We start from the raw sequence: 26,131 nt of genomic DNA on the forward strand, positions 1-26,131 counted from the left end.
ATCCAAAAATACAAATGACAGTGATTTATAGATGACCTTTAAGGCTGATCTGTATAAATTCTGATATTTTCTTTTGACTTCTGATAAAAATGTTCGGATGGAATTTATCTTGCCTGGTATGAGTAGTCCGGTATTAGCAATAGAAGTCTAATCAGAGTGAGCTCAGTAGGTCCACTCACGACTGAATCATGGATGAACTGTTGCTTTGCATTTCTGTGATTTAGGTTCAAAGTGTGAAATAGGGAATTATTCTTTTATGGCAAGCTATAGGAGGCATAAGATTGAGTATTATGTCATTCAGATGGAAAAAATCAGTTTAGTTTAGCAATACGTAGCACTGTTTCTAAATCTGCACAATACTTCACACAACAGCCCTGGTAAGCTAGTTGCATGGAAAAGCTCATATGTGGGTTGTTTTTTATTTTTAATTTTACTTTTTGTGAAAGACAGGTTGAGAAGTATGAGAAAGAGAGGAAAGGGATATTATCATTTCTTTCTCCCTCAGAACCTTTTATAAATGGTTTCCTGGTAACACAAGCCCTTGGTGTTGCAGATGGATTTTATGAGAATTAATCGCAATAATATTCTATAAAACTGTCCCAAACGTTTTCAGAACCCATTTCCTCCTCTTTATTTTTTTGATGTCTATTATAAGGACATGTCATAAATAAATGTAACGGCAGTTTTGCTCCAAGTAACAGAATTTATTTTACTTTTCATTTTCACAAAGGAATAAAAAAAGGTTTTTTAAAGAGGACTTGACTGCAAATACCATCAGGAGGTTACTGTAAAGGAAAAAGCTGCATTGATGAAACAAAATGACCAGAGTGTACTTTCTGTCTGCCATCTGTGATTCCTTGGGACACTGAGAAATAACGCTGGGGATAGGAGTGGAAGAAATCACTCAGCACATTTTGATATGATCACATTAAGACAGAGTATATAGGGTTCCTTTGCTGTTTCCCAGCTGCTGCTCAGGCAGTGCTGGGAGCTGAATGCTTCCTTGCATCATCTCTAACACTGACTCATAGGAGGAGAAATAAGAGAGCATGGTCCATTTTGACGGTCCGTGTTTATGCTCTGTCTTGGCAGTGTGTATCCCTTCCAGCAGCCTCAGAAGTGTTGAAAAACTGGATAGGTGGGAGCTTCAAGGTAGGGAAGTAATCTGTGGCTAGCTTGTTTCTTCGGAGCACTTTTCTTGCCTTTTTGTTCTTGGTTTGGAAAGGTGAGAATTTAGGTCTCCTAGTAGTGTAATAACATTAGTTGAAGTTGAAGATGTTCATCTTCTTTGAGAAACAGACATTACAGCTGTAAGTGTTGGGACCAAATGGAAGAATCCAAAAGCAAACCCAGCTTCTAAAACAAAGTAATCCATATACAGGCAGATAGTAGGTTAATGGTATGATGTAACGTCTAATAGACCTTTTTTATCCTTCTCTTCTGTAGAGATGCACATTATTGTCTTCCTTTTGCTGTATATGAAATTACTTGAGTAGCAACTCCTGTTTCAGAAATAAAAAAAAAACTGACACATAGAGCTTTTGGCTTTTCAAAAACATTCAACATTACTTGTTGAATATGTCAATATAAACAGTGAAACATCCGTCTGACAAATAGGCAGTGCAGTCACTTGGCTCCTTCTGTGATAATTTAATCTCGGGAAGTGCAGGTGATACCGAAGGATGTACATTTAGAATTAGTCTGTCAGAAATTTAAATAATCACAGTTTTAGTAGCAGCTGTGGTGGAAACATTTCAGGGAAGTAGCATAATTATTGCTGTCCTGTTTCATCTGACTGGGCCTGGCGGGTTGGGGAGCACAACTTCTGGGACCCACATGAACTCCCAAGCTGAAGAAGCTCTTTCAGAATGTATAAACAAGAGGTTTTTCAGCTACGTGATCTGTAGGTGGAGCATGCTATCTGACAGAGCAAGCAGCACTTCAGGACAGAGTGTAATATGAAGGAGGAAGCAGGCTCATGGGAGCATGTTGCACAGACATTACGGTTTGTAATGCGGGAAGAGGTTAGTAGCAAATCCTTGCTGTCCCAGAGATCACCTCTGTCTGCAACAAGGGATTTGGTAGTTTATAAGCCTCATGGGGATAAGTACAGAGTCTGGTGGTACAGAAAGAAAAAAATACATCCACAAAGTTCGTTTTTGTTTAATTTGTTTTTTAGAAGTATACAGAATGCCATGTCTTTCCCCTTCCTGTTTCCAAACTTGATTTTGATAGAGCTGATTAAAGATCTTTTGTGAAGTTGCTTCAGGAGGTCAAGTGTTATTTATATGATAATGCTTGTGCTTTAATGGCAAATTTAAGCAGTTTTAAAAACTATTAGTTGTAGGCATTTGAGCTCATTATTATTTATTAATGAGGTTAATTACAGTGGTAAGCCATGAAGGTTGGTCTGTGACTCTCTAGGTTTGGATTGATTGATTATGGCAATATAGCTAAGAAGTACTGTTTAACTGAATTTATTATATTTAGTCTTTTTTTTTAATTTTATTTTTATTTTTTTTACTCTTGAGTTTATGACCTGTTTCATTTTATACCAGCAAGAATTGGAACTTCCAGTTACCTCTGATATTTCCTGTTCTGACTTGTGTGTAATTGCCTGTTTTTTCTGTAGCTACATTTTTTTTCAGTACTTCTTTGTTTAGTCCTCTGTTGTCAGGGCTGGGTGCTCAGAGCCCAAGAACGAGAAACAGAATAGCATGGGATCTCGTGGTCATTCTGCCATCTGGAGACTTCCAAAAACTTCCCACTCCAAGGCAGAGACGAGCTAGGAGTAGATTACCCAGTCTTCAGCCTGCTTTCCAACCTGTAGACAATTCAGGAGCAAACCCAGGCTAGAAACTGATGGGTGCTGGACAAGACTTTGGCTGTAGTATAGTGTCATCTTTGTGGAGCTGCATGCTTATTTCAAATCTTCTCCCCAAAGCTGCCATAGTATTAGCTTTAGATGGAGGTATATTGGTTATTTCCGTAAGTGATGCCTTTTGATTGTATGTGTCTGGAGTACCTGAGATGCTGTTTGGGTTGAAATACAGCATTGCTGAAATTTCAGCTTTGGCTTCAAGAAAATCTGATTGCTGAAGGACAAAAGGGACACATCAAGGACATGATATGCAGCTCCTACATTACAGCATGTATTCACATGGAACCACTTCCCATACACACCGAGAATAACAAATTAAATTGTGCTTGTTCAAGACTGTTCCACCGGTATTTCCCATGAGTACAGAGATACTCAAATAAAACGTCTAAGTATGCAGTAGGAAGTACTGAATTCTGTGAGAAAAGAGAATGTCAAAGGTGTTGCCTCAGCTTAGATGAGATATAAGAACAGTATATATACCTGGCAAGATTTGTAATTTTTTTCATATTTGTCTTCTGTTTGAATCCTTCTGTGCTGCCAGTAGAGATGAGACTTCTGACAGGCCTCTCTGCTTTTGCCTTCTTTTCCTCTGCCCAGGTATCACTAATTCCAGAAGGATCTTAGATACAGGACAACTGCAGGTGATAGACTCCTGTTTTTATTCATAGAGTGTATAAAGGATTACAGGTTTTCCTGTATATCCAACTTGCTTGGTGTGTGTTCATGCATCAGTGCTCACCTGCTTGTAGACCTCAGTGGTAATCAGAGGCTTGTTTAAATGCTTGATTATGGAACAAAACTGTTGTGAAAAAGATAAAATGCAGGTATATTCAGTCTCTTGACTTGCTTCTCAGACTCTTGTAACTAGTCTGATGTATGATGCAGGTTTTGTGTGATTTTGGACTCCAGCTTTGCCAAGCTTGATGTGAGAACACTGTCTTACTTCATAGGAGACATTAGAGCAAACTGGCCTGTCCTCATTACTGTCCCCTGCTTTGCTGCTTTGTGGGGAGTTGTGTAGTAGAGTTATCCAGTGCCTCCTGTGCATGGTTGGAGGTGCATTAGCTTTGCTGTGGGCAGTGGCCTTTCCACTGACAGTGGGAGGAGATAGATAGATTTGCCCTAATGATGTACAGCAACTTAACTCCTCCCCCCCGCCACCTCAGCATTTATGCATAGAATCAATATTAAGTATTACTGCATATTTACATATGTACAAGAGTCAAATGTGAAAATGCTGCAGCTGTAACTGTCTGTAATTGCTGAGACTGTTTAGATTATTGAGTTATGCAGATATACCTGCCTCTGCCATTAACTTGTTTTCCAGAGTGTGCTGTTCATCTGTTTCAGACTGTCTAAATGCATGCTTGGCTTCATTACTTGGTACTGCAAATCAATAATAAGGGATAAGTGCCTACATGACACAGACTGACTCACATCCCAGGTATATTTATTTGTTTCCAACAGTTAGATGTTGCTTTCTGTGTTGGCCTGGTTATTAAATGGGATTTGCATAGTCTCTATGTGGTTATTATGCAGATGCCTCGTTGCTTTTCTCTTTGTAAACATTCTCTTGTTCTCTTTTCCTTTCTTTTCTTTGATTTTTGTTGTAGTGATTTTTTCCATACTTAATTTCACTGAAAAAAGAAGGCAGTTCTGTACAGTTCATAGGTTACACAGCTTAAGAGTAAATAAGACAGAATACTAGTGCTACTCAGATGAGTTCATGGGTATTCCTCTGTGCATCCTACTTGTACTGTAGATGATTTAGGACTTCCCCATCCAGTTTTCAAACACCAGCATATTTTTCTCACAGATTAAATAACACCCTGAGCTTTCAAGGCTTCCTGTTTGTCTCGGTCTCTTGAGCTGGGACAGCTTCTCCAACACAACATAGGCTAGTTTTCTATTTACAGTGTCAACTTACTTTTTCGCTCTTTTCAAAAAACAGTAACAGAGAGCAGTTGGTTGGTATAAATGGTATATCTGTACATGTAATTAATGTCAATACAATCAGAGGAGAAACCTGTATATTTCTCAGCAATAGCAGTTTCATTAGAGAACACCAATATCTTTGACTGTAGCTCGTAAAGAAATAATGGTAAAAGGCAACTTGATGTTCCTGCTTTGCAAACAGAGTGACTGAAGGCAGGCTTAATTCCAGCCTCAGCTTTAATGTGGGATCAGTGTATTCTTTGTATTAAACATCTTGTGATTATGTAGTGTTAGAGGGTAGGTTGTTTGTCCAACTCTATTGTCACATTTTGTAGTGAGAGAAAAATATTATACAACATTTTAGTAATAAAGTTATTTACATTTTACTGCCAATAAAATATGCTGCCAGAAAAGTTCCCTGCGTGATTGATCTGAAAATACTCTACAGAAGCATTCATGAGGCTCCTTGCAACTCCAATCTTCTACAGTGGTTGCTGTCCTACAAGGGCTATAGGTACTTTAAATAAGACATTATGATGGCACATGCCTCCCATCAATGCATTTCTTCCTCCAACTGCATTTACTCCTTATTTTGACTCTTTAGTTTGGCATTACCCATCTCTCAGTGTAATCCTTTGGGTATCCTCCTTGGCAAGTTTGGTGCTCATCTTCCTTATTCCTGTTCAATCAGAGTGCAATATTTCTTCGTGCTGACACTAACAGTAGCCACAAAATAATTTTTTACTTCTTGACTCAGTTTCCCACAAGGCGTTTTTAGGGACAAAGCAAACATACTTTTTTAGTATGTTATGAAGATATCAGTGCTAGGGCTGTATTTGACAATAATGTGCTGAATTGTCTACCACAAAAGATAATATAAAAAAAATAGCAAGTTTGTATGACCGTTACAGATGGCTGTGTAAACCATGGCTTTATCACTAAACTTGTAAGGAAAATACTCTGGAGAGATTTGGTTTTCATACGTCACAGATATATGAAAATATACATACTTTCATTTTGAAATCAGGTAGTATCTTTAGCAGTGGGTTATGTGCTGTAATAAGGATACGTAATGTAGGATAACTTTGGGGCAAGTTTATCCCTGAAGGTTTTGATTTTAATCTTAAATTTGATTTCTTTCACATCTGCTTGACTTAAAAAATCCATGTATTTAGTTGTATGTTATTTATGTTTCCCTGCAATTAGAGAGATTACAGAAGCACCAGCAAATATTTTGCTGTTGCTTTTCGTCCACTTTACCATATATTTCTGGGGCAGTCTTTTGTATCAGCTAGGTATTTCAGTTCAGCAGTGTTGAAGTTGTGGTGAGATTACGTTTAGCAGAAATCATACATTGATGGTAATAACCAACAACTGCTGGACTATCTGAAGATATCTAACTGTGCTCTGCAGAGTGGCCCACTTATCTCCTGCATTACAGCATAAGTGAGATGTAGTTTCTAGATCTTGGAATACCGAGAACACTACAATATCTGCCCCTCGGGGAGACAGAATGAGACAAATGGAGTGAATTAGGGAGTGCAGTACCGAGCTGATGCGCTTGCAGATGAAGGCATTGTAGAGATCTCTTATAGTAAACCTTGTCAGCTGATTGTAGTGTTGGTGTTACTAATCAGTGACGCTAACTGGGACCTCTGTTTTACTTCTGAAATTAAAAAAAGAAAAACAAACAAAAAAAAACACCCCAAAAAACAACTTGAAAACATCCTTTAGAAAGTACCAGTTTTGTTCACTTTTACATCATAGAAATGAAAACTGGATGGTTGAAGAAAAGTAATGGTGAAAGGGAAACAAAACATGAGACTTAAGCAGCTTTCAGTCTTGTCCATAGAACAAAACCCTCCCTTTGCTGTCAAGGTGCTGTGTTTGTTTTAATCCTTTTTCAAGGAAAACATAAGTTTCTGCTGCATCTGTCTGCAGCGTGTGTAATGTAAAGTTGTTTCAGTGATTTTAATACTTGCTGACCTAAGACAGCAGCTAGGAATGTCTATCTAAATGGTAATAAGAACTTTGAAGGTTAATCCATGGTAGTGTTCAAAGTACTCAAATGGCAATTTCATTTTGTCTTGCTCTGGCTATTAAAAGTAAGTAAATCCACAAGTTTCTGATAGAATTGTTCTAAAGGTAAATGACAGACTTTGCCAGTAGTTTCAGTCAGGCAGATTTGCAACACTGCTGTTACAATAAGCTCTGGTCTGTTTGACAGGTATACACAAATCTATGTATTTAAACAGCGCTGTTGGACAGTAAACACTGAACACAGGCTGCAGAGTTGATGCAGACTTCCTGCAGATGCCCAGCCCTCAGTGTAGCAGAGAATTGTGACTGAAGACAACAGTGCAACTTCTAAACTAATTTCTTTTGAAGAAGCTGAAAGAGATTTCTCTCTTTTTTATGAATCGATCCTTAAAACACATTCAGACACTTTCTTTTCATAAGAATTGTTGGAAAAATAAATTACATAAAGGCTAACATTTGAGGCAGTAAAGTCATAAAGTTCCTTCATTGCTGCCTCTGAATCACGTGTTGGATTGTGAAGTGTTACTTGAGTTTAAACAGAGTAAATCCTCCTCACTCTGTATTCTTGAAGAAGGTACAGGAAATGCAGTGCTACTGCAGAAGTGTCAGATGTGGACTGCTGGTTCCAGTGCATGTGGAAAGTACTAAAATCACTGGTTTTAGGGTTAAAGAGGATTCAAGAACAGGGAAAAAAAACCTCCTTGTTACTATATTGTTTGCTGCACACTCATGTTCAAAGACCTCCAAGACCTTAGAGTTTGAACACTTTCTTCAATAAAATTTACTATTTGGTTCACATTTCCAACAGGTTCTGGTTCAGGCTTTTGGAGCGGGACCTGCAGCTTTGATAGGGATATAAGAGCTATCTATTAGCATCATAAGCACTGCAGCAGAATGTGAAAATTATGGTGACAAGAAACTGCTTGACTTATTAGATCTTGTAACACTCTTGCAGCTGTTGTTATGTCTCCTGTTAGTCACAATTAATGTACCTTTCGCGTGAAAGTCTGACTTCATAGGTGAATAGAGGAAGTCTGCAGAAATTTCTGAGTAGGAATGCAGATGTTTAATGGATGTTTAATTTCTTTGTACTAAATAAAATGTCATTTATATGACACAAAAGTTTTGGAAATGCAGTTTTTCTAAATGTGTTTTTTTCTTCTGTCTTAATGACATTAAGTTTTTAAGGTATCTGTAAGTTTAGGAATGGATTGCAACCTTTACAGGTAAAGTTAGCTGACAGAATGGTTTTCCCAGCAGGGCATCTGCATTCTAGTAAATGAGAGGTGTTATAAGTGCTACTGTGTTTTTCCATTACTTTATGATTCTTTTCTATGTTAAATTCTTCTGGTTTGAAGACCACTGAAATTAATGTAGTAACACAGGTGGAAAGTTATTTAAATTAAAAAAGAAAAAAAAAAAAGAAAGTAAATAAAAAGTCTCATCCAGAATATTCAATTTGATTTTTAAACATGAAATAGTATGTCTGTTACGAAAGTGAATATAGAGATCCAATTGTATTTTTCTGTTGCACTTAAACTTTGTAAAGGTGCCTAAAGAACAAAACTGAAATTCATTGTGAGTACTTCTGTTGCAACAAATACAAAACCACAGACTTTGCAATTATATTCTTACCATCTAAGAAGATGGGTGAACTTAGAAGAATGGGTGATGAAGGCCAGTGTATATGCATGAAAGCAGTTGTGTTTCCAGGTTATCCTGTGCTTTAGAAGAGCTACAGTGAAACTAAGTGAGGCAGATTTAATTTTCATGAAGTAGCTGGGTACATCCAGAGCAGTTTGGTTTATACAAAATTGCTCTTAATTCATTGAAATTGCAGTGTGACTTTTGTTTTTTACATGTGCTTTTCCAGAAGAAAATGGTTGTATGTACTGTGATAAGTGCTGAGATAAGAGATACGCATTGCAGCGTCATCCAACTTTCTGTTCCCAGAGAATGAATCCCTCTTCCATTTTGTCAGTGTCATTTCCCATATTAACTAAAAAGTAGAAAAAACTGCCCTTTTTGGGATCAATGTACCCTGTCTCCACACGTTTCCCATTGCTACCTATAGCATATATATGAATTAAATCATTATTACTAATATAGAAAAGGATTAAATGATGTTCTCTGGGAAATGCACATGCGAAGAATTCTTGTTATTACTATAGCCCATTCCTCCATAGGTGGCCTGTTGTTTACTGCATGAAATAAGCAGTTAACTGATGGCAGATATGATCGTACAAGTGTTGGTTCCCACATGAGAAATTTGCTTTAGAGATTATGTTCAATTTTTTCTTTCCTTTAACGTGGAATATGGGACTTTGAATCATTGTAAGGTCAAAGGCATGAGAAGTGATTTACAATATGCATAAGGAGTTAAGGGACTTTTGTATAAAGTAAATGAGAAAAAATCCTCTCGTAAAAAATTAGTGGCATCACCTCTGGAAAAATAATGATCATGCAATATATGGCTTTCTAAGCAAATTGTAAGTTAATATGTCTTTTATTTTCCGTGAAAGCTAATTAAACTTTGACTTTGTAATGGACATTTTTAAATCTGCCAGCATAGGTGTCACTTACAGAAATACAGTAAGTACTTTAACATAATAATCTAATTAAAAATTAAAAAGTTAGTTGCAAATTTATCAGAGCTAAAAATGTCATGTTAATTGAGATATGAGACTTAATTTACCACAGAGAGAGAGAAAACCTGGATCAGAGGGCCAAATATTCCAGAAACATTGTGACTCTGTATTAAATCTAGGAAGAGAGTTCAGAGCTCAGGACAGGTTGGCTTCTACCTGAATGTCACCTAATTGCAGAACTGGGAGCCATGAATGTAACTCTGGTGTATAAAAGAGCATGTAACTCTGGTTTGTAACAACCTCAAGATCTGAAATTGCAATTCTGATATTTGAGCAAAAGAGACAGAAGGGTGGAAAGTTTCATTAAAGGGCTTTGACTCAGATGAGAAAAAGAAGATCTCATACTATGAAGATGAACAAATTAAGGCACTAAACCAAGTCCTGGTGACTGAATGAGTGGCAGAGGAAGCCCTAGGCAGAGGATGTGGAATGAAACAAGCCCAGCCAGGGTCAGACTGCAGTACATGACTTCATGGAAGGGAATTTCAAGCCTAATAAAAGCCCTTCACGGTAAGAAGTTGACAGCTGGGGATGCTGTCATCTGAAGAAGTCTGAAATATTTTGTTGAACCCGAGAGACTAACTCCCAGGAAACTGTTGCATTACAATTTATGGGACAGAAGCAGTGGATTACTGAGTGCTGGAGGGAAGCTTGTGTTACAGAAGTGCTGAAGAGGGTGATGGGTCAGATGGCATGTTCTTTAAATTGTAGCATCCAAGCGTTTGTACTGAGAAACCTCTGAGCCAACATCAAGAGCTCACAGTATCAAGTTAATGTGTCACCTGAAAAGAGAGTAAGTTCTCTTCCTGTAAGAATCAGATAAAATTGTTGAGGTGCAGGAATTACCCGGGCCTTGTTTGTTTTTTTATTTCTGCTTAATAGGTTAATGTTTTCCTGGGAGATTACAAATCTCATGCTCACACTTCAAGATACTGAGCATTTACTGCTTGGCAAAATGCAGTTTCAAACTCATAGCAGTGTGTCAACTAACATGATCAGGTTTCATCTGCACATATTACCAAATCCACCAGAAGTAGAAGGAAAATATGATACAATTTGTATCATATATTTGGTTCTCTCTTTAGTTAAGTTAACTTGAGTCCCTGGCATCAGTCTCTGGTGTTTATAACAGGATAGGCATGGCCACAAAAAAAACACCCACTGTCAAATCAAGGATTTGTTCAGTGGAGTCATTTAGCTGCACAGTGATGGAGTCCTGGGCAGGTTTTTGGAAGATGGTTCCCTCTTTTCACTCCCTGTAATGGGTGGGCCCTGTGAGAGAGGGACCTTATGAAATTGTGTTTGCTTAACTCTATATAGCCTTGCATGTGAAGATAAGAACCTGCAGAGCTGCATTAAAGCATCGAAGTGGAAAAAAAGGGAGGAGAGGACAAGACGTGCTTAGATATAAATCTTCGTTCCTTTTGCTCAAACAGTCTGTCTGAGAGGACATCTGTTTTTGCATATCTTCTGTTCTTTATTAAAAATAGACGTAGATGTTTATTGTCTGCCTCAGAACAATAAAAATAATAGAAGCTGATGTGTTTAGTAATACACTGGCTTGGGCTAATCACACACTGCTGATGCAGGAACTTAGATCTTAGAGATACTGGGCTGTATTTTGTCAGTGACAGGAACAGTGCAAATTGCAGGGGAAAACAGTTATAAAATTCAGAATTGTTCGTTGTACTTGTTGGAAAAAGTGAAGATGTTTTGGGTTCTCAGCATGTACAGATCACTCAAGATTAGTTCAAAGTGAACGACTGAAACTGCCTTGATAGTACCATAGTGTCGTTAGGAGATACTGAGTGCTTATCAAAATTAGGAACACGCAGAAGGAGTTACTGCTGTGGTGTGGAACGTAGAGGGAGGTTTCTGAACCACACAGCAGCAGTTAGGGGAAGGCAGAAAATAATGGGAGCATGGGGAGGGAGACAAACTTTGGCCCAGTGCTGCCTGCACTGTGTGCCCACTGTCAGCCAGTACACACTTTCGCCCCAAGAAAGTGGAGTTGGAAGAGCACGGCTTGAGCAAATGAGAAACCAGGGGACTGAAGGTTGAGTGGTCACTGTGACAGAGTAGTGCACTATACTGATACTGGAAACTCTGCCAAATGAGTGCAGTTCACCTGTTTTACTTTCCTGTGTAGGTGTAGACCAAAATATTGCAGCCTGTACTTTCCAAAGATTTTAATCTTTGGAAATCTGCAACTACAATATAAAGTAAATTACTGTTGCTCTTTATGTGATGAAAATTAGAGATTATGTTTTGTCTTTCTGCAAATCAGCTGCAGATGAAGCACTGAATAGGGCTCCAAAATTAACTTTTTTTAAGCTTAGATCATCAATTTTAGGATTTCATTTTTCCTCTCTCATAATTATAACATTATTTAACCAAAGGAATCATAGTATTTAAGACATTAAAATCATTTTGGTTACATCAGAACATTATGTTGGTCCTTCAACATATGTGCGTACATGCTAACACACACATGTGAGTTGTAGACAGGGAGATTGCATTTACTGAGATGCGTGCTGCTATTATGTTTCCTCTATTAATTGTTACCAGATCATGTAAAAATAAAACTTGCCATAAGAAGACATTAGCTCTGGCTACAGAACTGGAAACCCATAAATTTTGCTTAGGTTACAGAGTCTTTTGAGGCTGACTTTGTAAGGCCCAGAGGAGGACCTGGGGCAGTACCATAAGCTGCACTTTTCCAAGTCTGAGAGACCTTTACTGTTTAAGCAGTGCAAAAGCTACAGATGCAGATGCAAATACTCTGGAATGGTCTGGAGTTGTGTGAATGAAATATGCATAGGGAGAACAGAGGAAAGATCAAGAGTTAAAAAGAGCAAAATATGGAGGAAGAGAGGAGACTTCTATATTACGAGGGTCGTCTCTGGATCAGCCAGTGCTCAATCCGAGCCCAGAGAAAATGATCATTTCTGAAACAATAGGGCATACAAGAAAAGACATAGAGCTTCTGTTTCTTATGCCATTCAACAAGATTTAGAAGGAAATGCAGCCAGAATTAATGGTCATTACCTGATGAAAACCAGACATCCTTGGGAATAGTCTCATACAATCCAGGATAAGGCTAAATGCAATTAAAAGGACTCCACTGAGGCCAAAATGGCAGAGGAGCCAGAGGAAACAGATGGATCTTGAAGTGTGGAATCATCATCATGAGGAAAGACTTTTTTTTTAATAGGAAAAAAAAAAAAAGAATTCTGGGTTAGGTAGTTAAAGCAACACGTGTTCGCCTAGAAAGCATAAACAACTTTAAAGTGACAATGACGCTCATTCCACTGATTACTTGTAAAGGGGAAATTCCTCTTAAAAGTTACCTGTGAAATGAGAAAACAGTTGTCAGAATTGCATGTGAAGAGCTTTATGAATTTGCTTCTGATAGGCAAATGACAGAATGACAATACGATTTAGTAACTTATCCAGTATATTAGGATTCATGGGCTACCCAAAAGTTTTGCCCTCAGGCAAGACCTGTAGTAGTTACAGGAAAATGATTTATGCTTTGTAATAAACATTACTGCTCAATCTGTTTGATTTCTCAATGGTTAAAGTCCCCAAAGAAAAGTCTTTGACTCGAATTAGGACTGCCATGCTTTATCTGTCAACTTTATGTAGTACTGTAAAAGTCATTCAACTGACAGAAATACCAGCAGAGTGTTTTATGGATTTTGTTCATATGAACCTTTGTATCAGTGAGGAGAAGCAATGGAGCTGTGGTGCTGTACGGCAGGATTAAAGTTGCGTGTAGATGAGTAGTTTCACTCAGTGGTTCACTGCAAATGAACATCTGGACTACATATTGGTTCCATGTGTGCAAATGAGATCAGCCCAAATAATGACCAGAATCAATCAGGCTTCAGCCTAAAAGTAACTTACACTGGTACTGATTTGTTAGACAACCAGAATTGGCAGCACCTTGCATAATTTGGCACCAATTGACAAAGATTAGACTGTTTTGGGGCCTGACCAGTTATTAATTTGCCCTCCCTCCCTCCCCCCCCAAATATTTTGAAAAGTAAAATCAGCTGCGGCTTATTTGTCCCTGCCCCCTCCTTTTCATACCAGCCCTAATTGTTTTAGACAAACAAGTGAGCTTGTGGCCTGTTCACTTTACACAGGAAGACATGAATTCTTTGATCCATACAGTATTCTCTGGTTCAACCTTGGAGCTATTTACTAAGGAGATTTATTTGCAGACAGACAGTAAAGCAGTTCTTTACAAATGGAAATGAGTTCAGCTTCTTTGATATTTTGGCTCAAGTTTCTTCCCTCCTCTAGGAGCCATACAGCAAAACAATTAATATGTACCTGCTCTGGGTCCTTATTTTTTGGAGAGTAGCACAAACAAATGGTTAGAAATTGCTCAGATGTTGCGCAGAGTTTTAAAGTAGAGTAACACCTCTGGACATAAAAATGAAGTGAAATTCACCTTGTGCTGATTTGAATTCCAGATTCACAGTAAAAACTAAATATATATTCAGCATACTGCTGAGTTTACTTTCACACAGTTCCAGAGGTGCTGTCACTGAATGTGCTATCATTTTGCTAGGAAGTGTTTTCTTTGTCCTTTGGCTTAAGAAAAGGGAGACAGTCAGTCTGGTGACTGAGAATAAGAAGACCTGAATGTTTCTCTGTCTTACTCTCAGTAAAATAAATGTAAAGCTTCTAAAGGCAGTGAAGCTGCAGTGATGCTGAATTGTTGCATGGGAGAGGAGATTTGGCACACCTCCCTTGTTGGTCTCCTGGCATGTTGCAGGGCGCTTCCTTCACCTCACTGTAAATTCAGGATTGGGTGTATAAACCCCAGGAAGAAACAAGAAATGGATTTTAAAACATGTACTCCCCTCAAATGATTTTGATACCATTATTTTTTATTCTTTGCTAATTAAGCGGTACTTCTTACAGTCCAGTCCCAAAAGATCTGTTGTTCTCTTTTAGGGATTGCTTCCATAAATTGTGACATACAGCACTCCTTAGGAACAGGGAGCAAGGAAACCAAAACTCCAGGTGGAAATTAAACAGGCAAAAAAATAATTACCTGCTCAGGTCAGGAAGGCTAACACTCCCCTGGCAAAAGTGTGAGGGAATCTTTAATGGTTACAGGTGGTGGAAAACTTCTGTGACTCAAACCAGGAGCGAGACATCCAGCAGACAAGCGGCCCCTGGTAGCATGCTGGCTGATTTTGCTGATGTGGGATCAGGAAACAGGCAGAGAAACTCGGTGCACCTCTAAGGCTGTACCCTGCTGGGCGTCTCAGCATCGCGCAGCGATCTTTCTCTCCAGCTCTTGCCCCTGCCTGACCTCGCGTCGCTTTCAAGTTGAAGGGAGATCAAACGAGGCGGCTCTCGGTGATCAGGATGTTTGTTTTGTTTCTGTGAATGGGCACTGCTTGTGATGTGCGGCTCATACTGTAGGGATAACTGCTCACTCTGGTGAGAGGTGCTGGGTCCTGGAATCTGTTCTGGGGAAAATGATAACGAGATTATCAGGGATCTTTGAGCACAAAACTTATTTTATCCTAACAAGCAGGTCATATTACTCTACTTACTGCATTCCTATGGTACTTTTCTTAAAATAAACCTCTGCTGTATGTGCATAACAACATTCAAATTTGTCCGAAAATGTTTTCTTATGTGCTGCCTCAATTAAAGTGTAGGTGTAGAACAGTGACCCTTCTATCTTACCCGAGAAAAAATCCTGCTTATAACTGTCACTTTTACTTTTGACTGGTCGTATCTGGTTTGAGAGCGTTATTAATGACGTCCAACTGACATAAATTTCAGTTTGTGGGGGAGTGAGACGTTTCTGTGAGTGCTGTGCCATGTGGATAGCATCAGCCTGCCCAGAAAAGGACAAAGATACCATCGTGTGCTATCCGTAATAAAACCAACCCTTCAAAACTCTTACTGCCCCAATGCAAGAAGCAGGCTTTCCATACAGTGATGGCATTTGACAGTGAATCACTAAGCCTTCTTTTCCCATCATCTCAGTATTCATTATGTTTCATGACAGAGAATAAAGGAAAGGCTTTTTCTTCATGGTGTTTGTGCCATTATTGTGATGTTTGTAATCAGTAATTTGTTTCTTAGAAGGGGTATATTTCAGTCTATGGACATGCCTTGCTGTGGTTGATTTTTTTGTTTGACTCGTTTGTTTTTCATAATGAAAATGCCTTTTCATGTGGGACTTCTTTTTTCTTTTGTCTCTTTTTTTTTATTTAGTGAACGCCTGAATGATGCTGATGAATGGTGATAAGTAAATGAAATTGAAAAAAAAATACTAACAAGCATTAAAAGAGGTATCCCATTTTATAGCAGTTTAGAATTGTTTTTTACAGTTCCTACTTTAACATCTTAAGGATGGGGAAATGGTTCCTGTGCATCTGAACCCAGAAGGAACTGCTGTGATCACTTAGGTTGGTTTGATGGTTGCAGGATTTCCATATAGTAAATCCTGAATCAAGCTGCTACAGTCTGATTGCACTGGAACGTATCTTTTTAAAGATGGACGGTTCAGATATCAAAGAGAGCAGATTATAGGAATTCCCAGTGGTTTAGGTGTGTAGACGTAAACCCGGTTTCAGTTACAGAGGGAGCGTAAGCGAGGTTCAGAGCAGACTGAATTGCACAACCAAAGCCATTAACGCTGCGGTGATGCTTCTCTGTGTTGAGGGGATATTTCTTTCCATCATGTTCCCCAGGGGTTCTCCAAGATCATGGCTCCTTTGACATTGTAAATGCTTTATAGCTGCTTCATGTGGTAAAGTTCAGCAGAAACAGTAGGCCAGCGATACCATCATCTGCTGTATAGCTGTGCAGCGTGTTCTTTTGCAGCTCCTCCCAGGGAGCATTTGCTGTCCAACTCTGGGCTCACAGGCGCAGTTCAAAACAGTAGGAATTGCCTCATCCTCAGAGATTCTTGAATCTTCTCCCTTGGTTGTCATCTCCCGTCTGGCCTGTGCCAGATAACCATTCATGTAGTTGTTCTCTTCAAAAGCACCCAGAAAGAAATTTTTGTTTGGCTTAGCTTTTGTGTTCTTAAAATGATCTTTCAGCAAGTAAAGATCTGAAGAAATGAGACTGACTTAATTGATACATTATGGGATATGATGTGCATATGGATGTACGTATTGCGAGAGAGAGAAAAAAAACATCCCTCTGCAGTTGCACTTCTAGATGCGGAGTATCCCAACTTTGTGGAGCGTGGGGAGGAAGGGGAAGCAGTGAACTTAACTTTCTGCCGAATGACTTCATGAGGAATTTCCCCTGCGGAGTCTGTCACGGGTTGGACTTGTGTCCTTGGAAATATTACTTAGCCCTCTGTTATATTTTTCCATTCAGAAAAGGGCACTAAAGCCACCTTTTTTTTTTTTCCTAAAGTTGCTTAGAGAAGCGAGGTGTCTGCAAAGTTTGTGTTGCTTTTCAAGGGAACAAGAACTAACTGAATTTCATTTTTTGATCAGATTTTATAACTGTAGCTTGCCACATCTTTTGCCAAAATGTAAGGTTGTGTGTGGAAGCTGTGCACGTCCACTCATGTCCTGACAGGAGGACTTCCACCGCCTGCCTCTGGCCTCTGGTGTGTGGCTGTTGCAGTTTCAGTGGTAGCACCACACCAGACTGTCTTTCAAAGGCTGTGTGCTCATCTGCAGGCTGTCCACAGGGGGTGATAATGTCACCTCTCTGACAGCCTTCATCTAGGTATTTGTTATCTACTTCTTGGAGCTCAGCTTAAGCCAGTTTGCTTTAAGTTTAGTTTTGTTTTTCTCAATGTCTGCAAGACCAGAGCTGATATTGGACACAAATAAAATGTAGGATACCAGAATGATTTAAAAAATGGCAGGTGTGCAGTGATGAGATGCAGTCAGAAGGGAGGATCATCTCACTGCGAAGGTGAGAACTGGACCCTGAGACGCTTTTCATTCCTGACCTTGCTCTGACCAGGCCTTTCCAGATGAGATGACGCTAAAAGCCATCATCAGCTGCAGCACCACCCCACCTCCCAGCTGCTTGCATGTGCAGGAGGAAGCACTCAGCAGCTTGAGCAGAATTGTTTACCAGTCCCCGTGGTTTGCACATCCCATGTGGAGAAGCCCTGGCCTATGGTGCAGCAATCAGGGATCTCCAGGAGGTGTGGCTGAGGCGTTTTGGAGGAAAAAGAGCTAAGTCTTTGTCCTTTCACTTCTTGTGTTAGAGGTTTTCTTACAAAATGGTTGCTCTTCCCACTAAATGACAACCTCTTGTTCCGCACTTTAGAAATAAAAATAAAATTTTGGAAACGTAAGACCTGGTATTCAGGAGGAAGGCAGATCCTGCAGCAGCACAAGGTTAGGGCAGACAGCTCAGGAACTTCCAGACTGGAAGACTAGTGTGGAGCTGCTCAGAGTGGCCAAACCTCAGAGCTTGCAGCAGTTGTTGAGAGCTGAATATTGCTGATTCTGTTCCTGAGCTTTAAAGTCACTGATTCTGGGACCCATGGTGTTTATCCACCCTAACTTTTAGGGTACTGAATTTGGTACCAAAGTTCCTAAAGTGTACCTCACTCCCGTATTTTTAGCAGCTAAGGGCATCCCGAATTCAGTTACGGAGCTACCCTAACAGCTCTGCCCTCTATAACGGGAAGAAACAGCAGAGCCTCTCCCTTTTCGGCCTTACCTTCATACTTTATGGGATGCATTGCGAACAAGAGTGCACCACAGCTCTGTGACCTTCATCTTCCCAGTGATAACAGCCTTCCTCCTCCTTCCACCTTTGATCATAAAATAGCTACCCATGTAAATTGGTCATTTATTTTGATACGTTATAGGCTGGTCTAAGAACTGGAACACAGGATGCTGGCTCACTCGGAAGCCAGCAGCAAGGTGGGTAGTTGAACCCTGAGCTGTTCTGCAGCAGTGGGCACATCAGCAGCTTTGCTTTTATATCCTGCTCAAACTAGGTGGCGTGCCAGCTTTTTTAGGCAGGTCTATTGTGATAGTTGTTCACAGTTGGTGCTGTGAAGTGTGTCGCTTTTCTTTTCCAGATGCTCTGTGCTACCAAATAAGGGGAAAACATGTGTTTCCCAATGCTATGATAAGTCAGAGGTATAAGTTACAGCTTTACCATATTGAGAAAGGAATGCAAAGGCACCCTTCTCTATCAGCGCAGAAAACGTTTATAGAATTCAGCTATAAGACATGGCAATATTCACTGAAGCAAACTGTATCAGCGCTGAGAAGCAATTGGGGCCTTCTCTGTCTTGTTGATTTGCTTTTTAAGTTAAAAACTATTTTTACTAGTTAGATTTCTCTTTAGATACAATTCTACATTTTTTTCTTTTTTCCTTGGCTAAAGTCTCTCACAACTAAAAAAAAAGAATTATATCAGCTCATTTCAGTTAGCTTCTGCTTTTGTATAACATTTTCTAATTTTTGTACACAGCTGAATTTAGTTTAGTTAATAATAAAATATCCAAAAAAGGGGGATACATGAAAATGAATCTAATCTGTTCACCACTTTGCAGTAGTTTATTTTTTTCCTTTTCAGTATTTTTTTCTTGCTTTGGTTTAGTGCCTTGTCTGAGAGGAATAAAAATATCCAGTTCTGTTACCATGCTCTCCTTAAGCAGGAAATGAGCTTAAAAAAAAAAAGGCATTATCAGCCAAATTAGCTACACAATATGTTGCTAAGTTTCTCATTTTCAGATAGCTATTAAATAAATAAAAACAGAAACAGTGATTGGCACTTGGAAACCCAAATAACCATGAAATCTGAAGCATTTCCTTCTGCCAGAACACGGTGGATGCTGGGAAAATCCTTTAGCTTGCTTCTTAACTCTGCATAAAAAAGCTTAGACAAGAGAATGAGCTTGAGCATTAGCCCATAGTGCTCCACATTTTCTTCAGAGCTGGCAGAGTTTGCATTGAGAAATGCCCTCCTGGCTAATGCCAGTAAGTTGTGTAGATTGTAGGTACGCCTGGGTGCTGACCTGACCCCTTACTACCTTGTGGAGGTGGCTCTCCAAGGAAGACGTCTTTTCTGGAATGTTGTGGTGATGCTTCTGGGGCTGAGAAGCTGTGTGGGGTTCACCAGAAATGTTCCAGCACATCTGTGGTGACCACTACCACAACCACCAGTACCACCAGGCTCACCCTGGACCTCTCTGGCCAAGGCCACAGCTCTCCGACCTCCAGCAAGACGTCCGGTCACACATTGTGGTGTCGGCCTCTATCTGTTTCCGTCTTGGTGGTTCTTTGATTTGCACATCTGATGAGAACTTTGGTTTAGAGAGGGAGGAGATGAAGACCAGGAATCCTGAGCAATCCAGAGATACAGTGCAGCCTACAGCCAGATGTGGTGATGGATGCTGCAAAGAAAGCATTTTCTTTTTGAACTGTCAGCACTGTCTGTGGCTTGACGGAATATTTTATCTTCATTTTAAACTTTTTACTCATTATTAAAATATTTAAATTGGCTGGTATGAAATGCTGTAGGAGTAAGTAGGAGTTTATTTCAGGGCAGCAGCGCTTAAAAAGAGCCCCATAAGCACAACCATGTACGGAGGCGACAGGGTATCGGTCCAGAGGAAAACCTACTGTCAGTGCAAATGTAATCCATATGTTAAAACTATAGAAAGTTTTTGTTAGTCTCATGGTTTGGCTAATATCAAGGAATGTTCCCTCCTGGGAGACTTAACTTTTAAGATCACGTAATGATAAGTGCTGTAATAAAATAATCTTTGGGGGTGATGTTAGAACTGGAGCTTTGGTTTTGAAATTATGTTCCATATTGATAGATAATGACATTAGTTGACTTGGGGGGCAGTGGGGATTGGTAATGACTCCATCTCACGCACGGTAAATACAAACAGCTCTGACACTGTGGTTTAAGGAAGAGAGATCTGCTGTTTAAATGAATGTGCCACAGGTTTCTACCTCAAGAGAACAGGAGCTGACAATTTGTGAATGCCGTGCTGTACTTCCTAAGAAAGCAATGTGGCTATTCCTTGTTTTTTGCAGGAATGTCAGTCTATCAGTAGCACTGACATGCTAGCATTGCAGTTCAATGCAAAAATGGGTGGTTGAAAAAAAATAGCTAAAAAACACAAGCATTTTCTTGTCTCTATGTTTTAAGATAAAATTTTCTCTCTGTTCAATTTTGCATAGTTCTAGGTCATACTGAAATGAGGTGCAAATTTACAAAAGGAACAGAAAATGGCTGCTGTTGAGATAAGCACGGGAGGAGGGGGTTGTCCAGAGAGCAAGCAAGAAAGCTTTGGGTGTAGAAATGACTGTGATACAGTTTGTTTCTCTGAAAATCAGAGTAGGGTGAGACAGGCTGGGATCAAGGCCAAGTTTTCAAAACAGCTCAGGGGCACCTAGATAAAGTGCTGGATTTTGGATTATGTTGTACTCTAAGAAATAAGGCAGTCAGACTATGAGGGAATTGGTGAGAGCTGAGTTCCATTGCAAATCCAAGTGCATACTACTTTCTTCCTCCAGGCTGCTATCAGTGATCAGCGAGAGACTGTGTCCAGTACAAATGAGTCCAAATATGCAAGGGTAAGTCTATTCCTGAAATAAAGAGGTTATACTACTTGACACTGTCCAGTCTAGCTAAAAAAAAAAAATAAAAAGGTATTACACATTACCATATTCCATGTATATGACTTGTAGTTGTTCATTCTGGCTGTGATGTTCTTCAAGGATGGAGAGCTTTAGCATGTTGCTTGTTGGACAGGGAAGCATCTTAAAACACACATAGTGCCACATGCAAATTTTTTTATGAGAGGTGGTGATATCCCTTAAATCTCATCAGTGATGCAGCTTAGCACTTGTGGTTTGGGATAAAAGAGAAATAAATCATTCAAGCAACTTCAGCCAATTTTTTTTTTGTGTGTGTGTGTGCTACGTGCCATATATCCTACATATTTGCTTCTGCTGCAAATTCCGGTGATAGAAAAATACACTAATATTTACCAAACAACTTGATTACATTTGACATAGTAGGTTTATACAATAATTTCTTTCAGCTACTTTCTGTTTAAAAAGAAGGAAATCCTTTAGCAGGTCATCAGCAACTTTTCTGTACCTCCTCAACAGATTCTGTGGGAAACTGTTGGAAGATTGATTATCAAGATTAATATTTATTTATTTATATTACCACAGTTCCCTTTAAACACGTTCCTCTCTTTTGCTATGAATTGCATGTTAGAAAAAGCATTTGCACTCCCAACTGTTTACAGTCTGCAGTACTGCTTTAGAAAACTGACAATCTCAGTGAATGCTGACAGATAAAAAGTTTGCTACAGCTTGTAGCTGCTTCAGACTTTTTGCCTTAAGTGCAAGGAAAGTGAATTCAGGACACACTTCTGATATGTTACTGCTAATGTTGTACCTTTTTTCTTAGCTTCCATTTTAAACCATGTTAACAGCAACCTTAATGAAATGGGACCTCAAAAACAGAATACAAGCAAAGAAGATGCTTTCCTTAGGACATTGTAGCAATTATCTTACAAAAATGCTCTAATATTTTGTTGTTGATCAGACAAGAAGATTGGATGAGATGTGTGTATGCACATACCAGCCTAAAATTTATTAGGAGATACACAATATGTTTACATATTTCACTGTTTATATTCATGTTTGATAGTGTTGCTCTTCTACACAAAGTAAATTTTACAAAAGTATTTTAAGAGGTCAGATGCTAGCACTGGTCATGCATATCTACTGTTTTTATTACAACTATAGAAGTGACATTTAACCTAAGTTTTATAAGTATTTTTTCACTGTGGTATTGAAAGTCCATTCAGAAGTAAAAAGTATAATGTCAGTTTTATAGAGAATAATAAATTACTTGTATTGTCTGTATTTTCATTCAAAATATTGAGAAATGTGTTTGTTTTGTGATGTTATTGTTCTTGCTAGACTTGTTCTTTCTTCAAGCATGAATCACGTTAAGATCGTGTCATGGACACTTCAGAAAAAATCCTTAAGGACAGTCAAATTGTGGGTCTGTTACTGCAAACAAAATAATTTCATAGAAAGGACAGTGAATATATGCCTGAGGTACAGTAATTCATTGAATGGCTGTTCCTTGTAATGCTGTGTGTCATTTTTAAATCCTAAAGGTTTAAATTTATCCAAAATATGCTAGGTGCTTCCCTAACACAGTTTCCCCATATTTTTATATCAAATATATGCAAAGAACAATTATATTTGCACATTTAAATGGCATCTAAGAGTATCCATACATTTAATCTAAGTAAAGGTACAGTTTGTTGACTTACAGATTATTTTACAGCATTTCTGTGGGACTTATGTCTGCTTGATTTGAAAGTAAATGTTTTTGTAAATGCGAACTAAAGTAAGAATCTAAGAGGAGAGCTGCTAGGTGGATGGTTAAGTTATTTTCCAAAGCAGCGATTTCTGAAAGCCGATAGGTGCTACGTCTTTCTTCCTCTCCACTGAATTGAATCATTTGCCCACATTCCTCTGGATCATCCATCTTCCGACAGTAGACATTTTCCTGTGTTTTAGTGCATCTTTCACTCCTCCTTTCTCTCCATCATCCTCATACTGCCCTGATATTTATTTGCAGCTCCCTGTTACACTATCAGCAGGAAACAGATCCATCACACAGTGAGGTTATAATCATATGTGGGTGTGTGTCCCTATTCTTTGCACATCAATGTATTTGGGGTCATCTCTTGAGAAGTGAGTTGAAAACAAATCGCACTTTCCTCCCTCTGTGTGATTAAAACCATTTTATGAAAAAGAGTAGTCAGTGTTTACTATTGAAGCAGTGTGAAGTCAGTAACACAGCACTCCTGAAAATGCACATTAGTATTTGCATTAAAAATATTTGTCTAAAAATATGCCCAGACCATATCAATTTATCTGCTACTAAACAGTGTCATCACACGATGTGTCCACTATTTGTCATGGTTCTGTAGGCCATATTAAGTAATGATTTATCACTGGCACGTTGTCCTTCTAGTTCAAGTTATTGGCTAAATGGTGCCTGTGAGTGTCTTTACTATCTGCCTATCAGGGTCAAAGTGCAGGTTCCCAGGAGATAAGTCTCTGACTCGAGTGGCTGTTTTGCTGTTCAGAAACTTGAACATTATCCTGAGATGCCACTTTCCCTTCCTGCTCTGTTCTGAATTTCACCTCTCGCTTTACTATCTCCGCACAGTGAAAGATCAGGCTACAAACCTTCACCCGAGTAATTTCCTAAGAAACACTCGACATCAGTAGCTGTGAGCAGCAACAGAGACCAGTCGCACTCAGACTGACTTTGTCCTGTCGAGATGGCAGTGAAGTAACAAACATCATCCTGATTTGACAATAAATTGTAGCCTAGAGCAGCAGTGCCTAGGCATGTGATTTAGAAGAACTCTTAACATATAATGTTTTTTCAGCGTGTAGAGCAATAAATGCCATAATTTTGATTGGATACCACCTGTAGGGAGAATAAAAGCAGGATAATCCTGACTGTAGGCCTGTGTGACAAAAGGCATTTTGTCTGATAAACATAAACAAAAATTGGTTTATAGACAACTTCTGTGAAACAACATCTCGAACTGTTTTGGCTTTTGGCAACCTTGTTTTGCTAATGAGATACCAGTGGAAACAAAGGCTATATCTGTTCCTGTCAACTGGAACTGGTAATAAAAAGAGACATAAAGATGTGGAATTAGAACTGTGTGGGATTTTGGAAGTGAAGTGGTATTTTCCTTCTTTTTTTACTTAATGAGGAGCTTATGTCTAATGTGCTTATTCTCTGGTTTAGGTTATGTAGTCATCAGTGGAAGGAGTCCCTTATAGAAATGTAGGAACTGGATTAGATTTTTCAGGATGCAACTGATTTTTAACCGTTTAGGTTCTTTCTCAAGCTCCTATTTCATCAGCATGCTGAAAACCAAAGTCTTGAACTCTCATAGAAGAGAAGGTGAGGCACTGAAATCTCTGATGTAGCTTACCTTTATCTGAGCCTCATATGGGTAACCTTTGGAATGGGGTAGCCGAACTACATGAAATGTTTTAAATAGGGAGGTAAAATATTAATCATGATACTGTGCTGATTTCATTTGTCTGTAGAACTATTCCTGTTCTGTTATTAGGTATTGATGCTTCAAAACACATGTAATTTTACTTCCAAAACTACTGCCTTCACATAACTATATGGTTTTAACACTTCATCATAGAGGTAAGTTTGTACACAAACAACAGTTTATCAGCTGTAGTGTCCTAAAAGTAATGTTACTTCTCATATCTTGTCATTACATAGTGTCTTTAGTTTAAAAGGACTATTGAACTGCTAAAGAAATTGCTGTGTTGCATCAGGCTGAAGGCCCCTGCGTTCCTTAAACATCCTCCTCATTGTGTCCATCTTTTGAGGACAAAGCTGGAACAGGGTGGGAGGCAGGTGTGAGGAAGCCCCACTGAATTACCTGGGCAAGAGCCTTAAGTAGCAGATTCTCACAGTTAAGCGGGAGCTGGGAATGCAAATTACATGAATACCTCTGTGTTTTAATGCAGCCTCCATCAGACACCCCTGCATGAAGTGACATTTAACATGGTGTATTTTGATGTCAAGTGTTTTCAGCTTTTTCCTGTTCCTCAAAAATGGCTGCTAGGAAATGGCTATTTCTGTCCCCTTACATAAAATTACCTTAACGTCATCCCTTACCACTGAGGCCATCTGCCATATTTTGGTAGTATCAGACTGCCTCAGATCACAGAATGGAGTGGTTGCATTCACACTGCTTTTCTGGAGGTGGACCTTGATCCATGCTAACTCCTCACAATTGCTTTGATAGACAGAATAGGAATCATCTCAGTGATTTTTGCCGCAGCTGAACAATGTAGGTAACAAAGTTCCAGTATCTGGAAATATTTCCTGGCTCTTTCTTGCAGAGAGTTTATGGTCCCCATAGAAGTCTCACTTACGTTGATGGGATTTACAAATATATTGCTCCCTTGGATTTAACTCATGGTCACAGAGAGATTTCATTGACTTATGTTTGTTATATGGTATTCAAATGCTAGGACACAACCAAGCATGAAATTACCAAATGAACCCGCTGGTTAGAAAAGAGATTGTGAGTGATCTTGTATGTAATCAAGCACCAGTTCTTGTTGAGGGCAAAGGGGTGAGGGGTTGAGGACAATGTCCGTGAATTTGTAGGTGGAAATGAGCAAAGTTACGGTGGTGAATCGGGATAAGAAAGTGGAAAAAAAGTGTACTTTCATGGAGTAATTATGTACACAAAAGCACATTTTCCATTCCTTTTTCCCCCATTCTATGCTTTAATTTTTCTTGACATTGGATCCATTATGGTATCGTATGAGTTTCGTCACAGAAGTAAATAACAGCTTGTTTCCTTGGGAGCGATTGAAAAACAGAGTAAAAACAGCACTTACTGTTTTTGAAAGTTGTCAGATTGTCATGGCAGTGAAGTGTTGCATCATGTTGTCATGACAACTCAAATTATAAAAACTGATTTAAAGAGAAATAAAAGCACTCTTCAGTGCTGAAAATCATGCAGCTTTAAAGGGTTCAGTGTTTTTTTTTTTTTCTCTCTCTTATTCTAACTCCCTCATGTTTGTAA

At 39.0% G+C, this 26,131-nt stretch overlaps 1 protein-coding gene across 7 annotated transcripts in view; it reads left to right on the forward strand.

Annotated features, from left to right (window-relative positions):
• Window positions 1-26,131, forward strand: part of TRPS1 (transcriptional repressor GATA binding 1) — a 205,793-nt gene that overhangs the window by 118,450 nt on the left and 61,212 nt on the right. For 6 of the 7 annotated variants that reach the window (XM_048940441.1, XM_048940448.1, XM_048940443.1 and 3 more), the window contains one exon: window positions 21,018-21,077. The exons of the other annotated variant lie outside the window; for it this stretch is intronic. In XM_048940441.1, coding sequence (XP_048796398.1) covers window positions 21,018-21,077 — 60 coding nt within the window. The remainder of the gene's footprint in view (window positions 1-21,017; window positions 21,078-26,131) is intronic. 7 annotated transcript variants of the gene reach the window in all.

The sequence above is a fragment of the Lagopus muta genome, chromosome 3 (assembly GCF_023343835.1).
Source record: "Lagopus muta isolate bLagMut1 chromosome 3, bLagMut1 primary, whole genome shotgun sequence".
NCBI lineage: Eukaryota > Metazoa > Chordata > Aves > Galliformes > Phasianidae > Lagopus > Lagopus muta.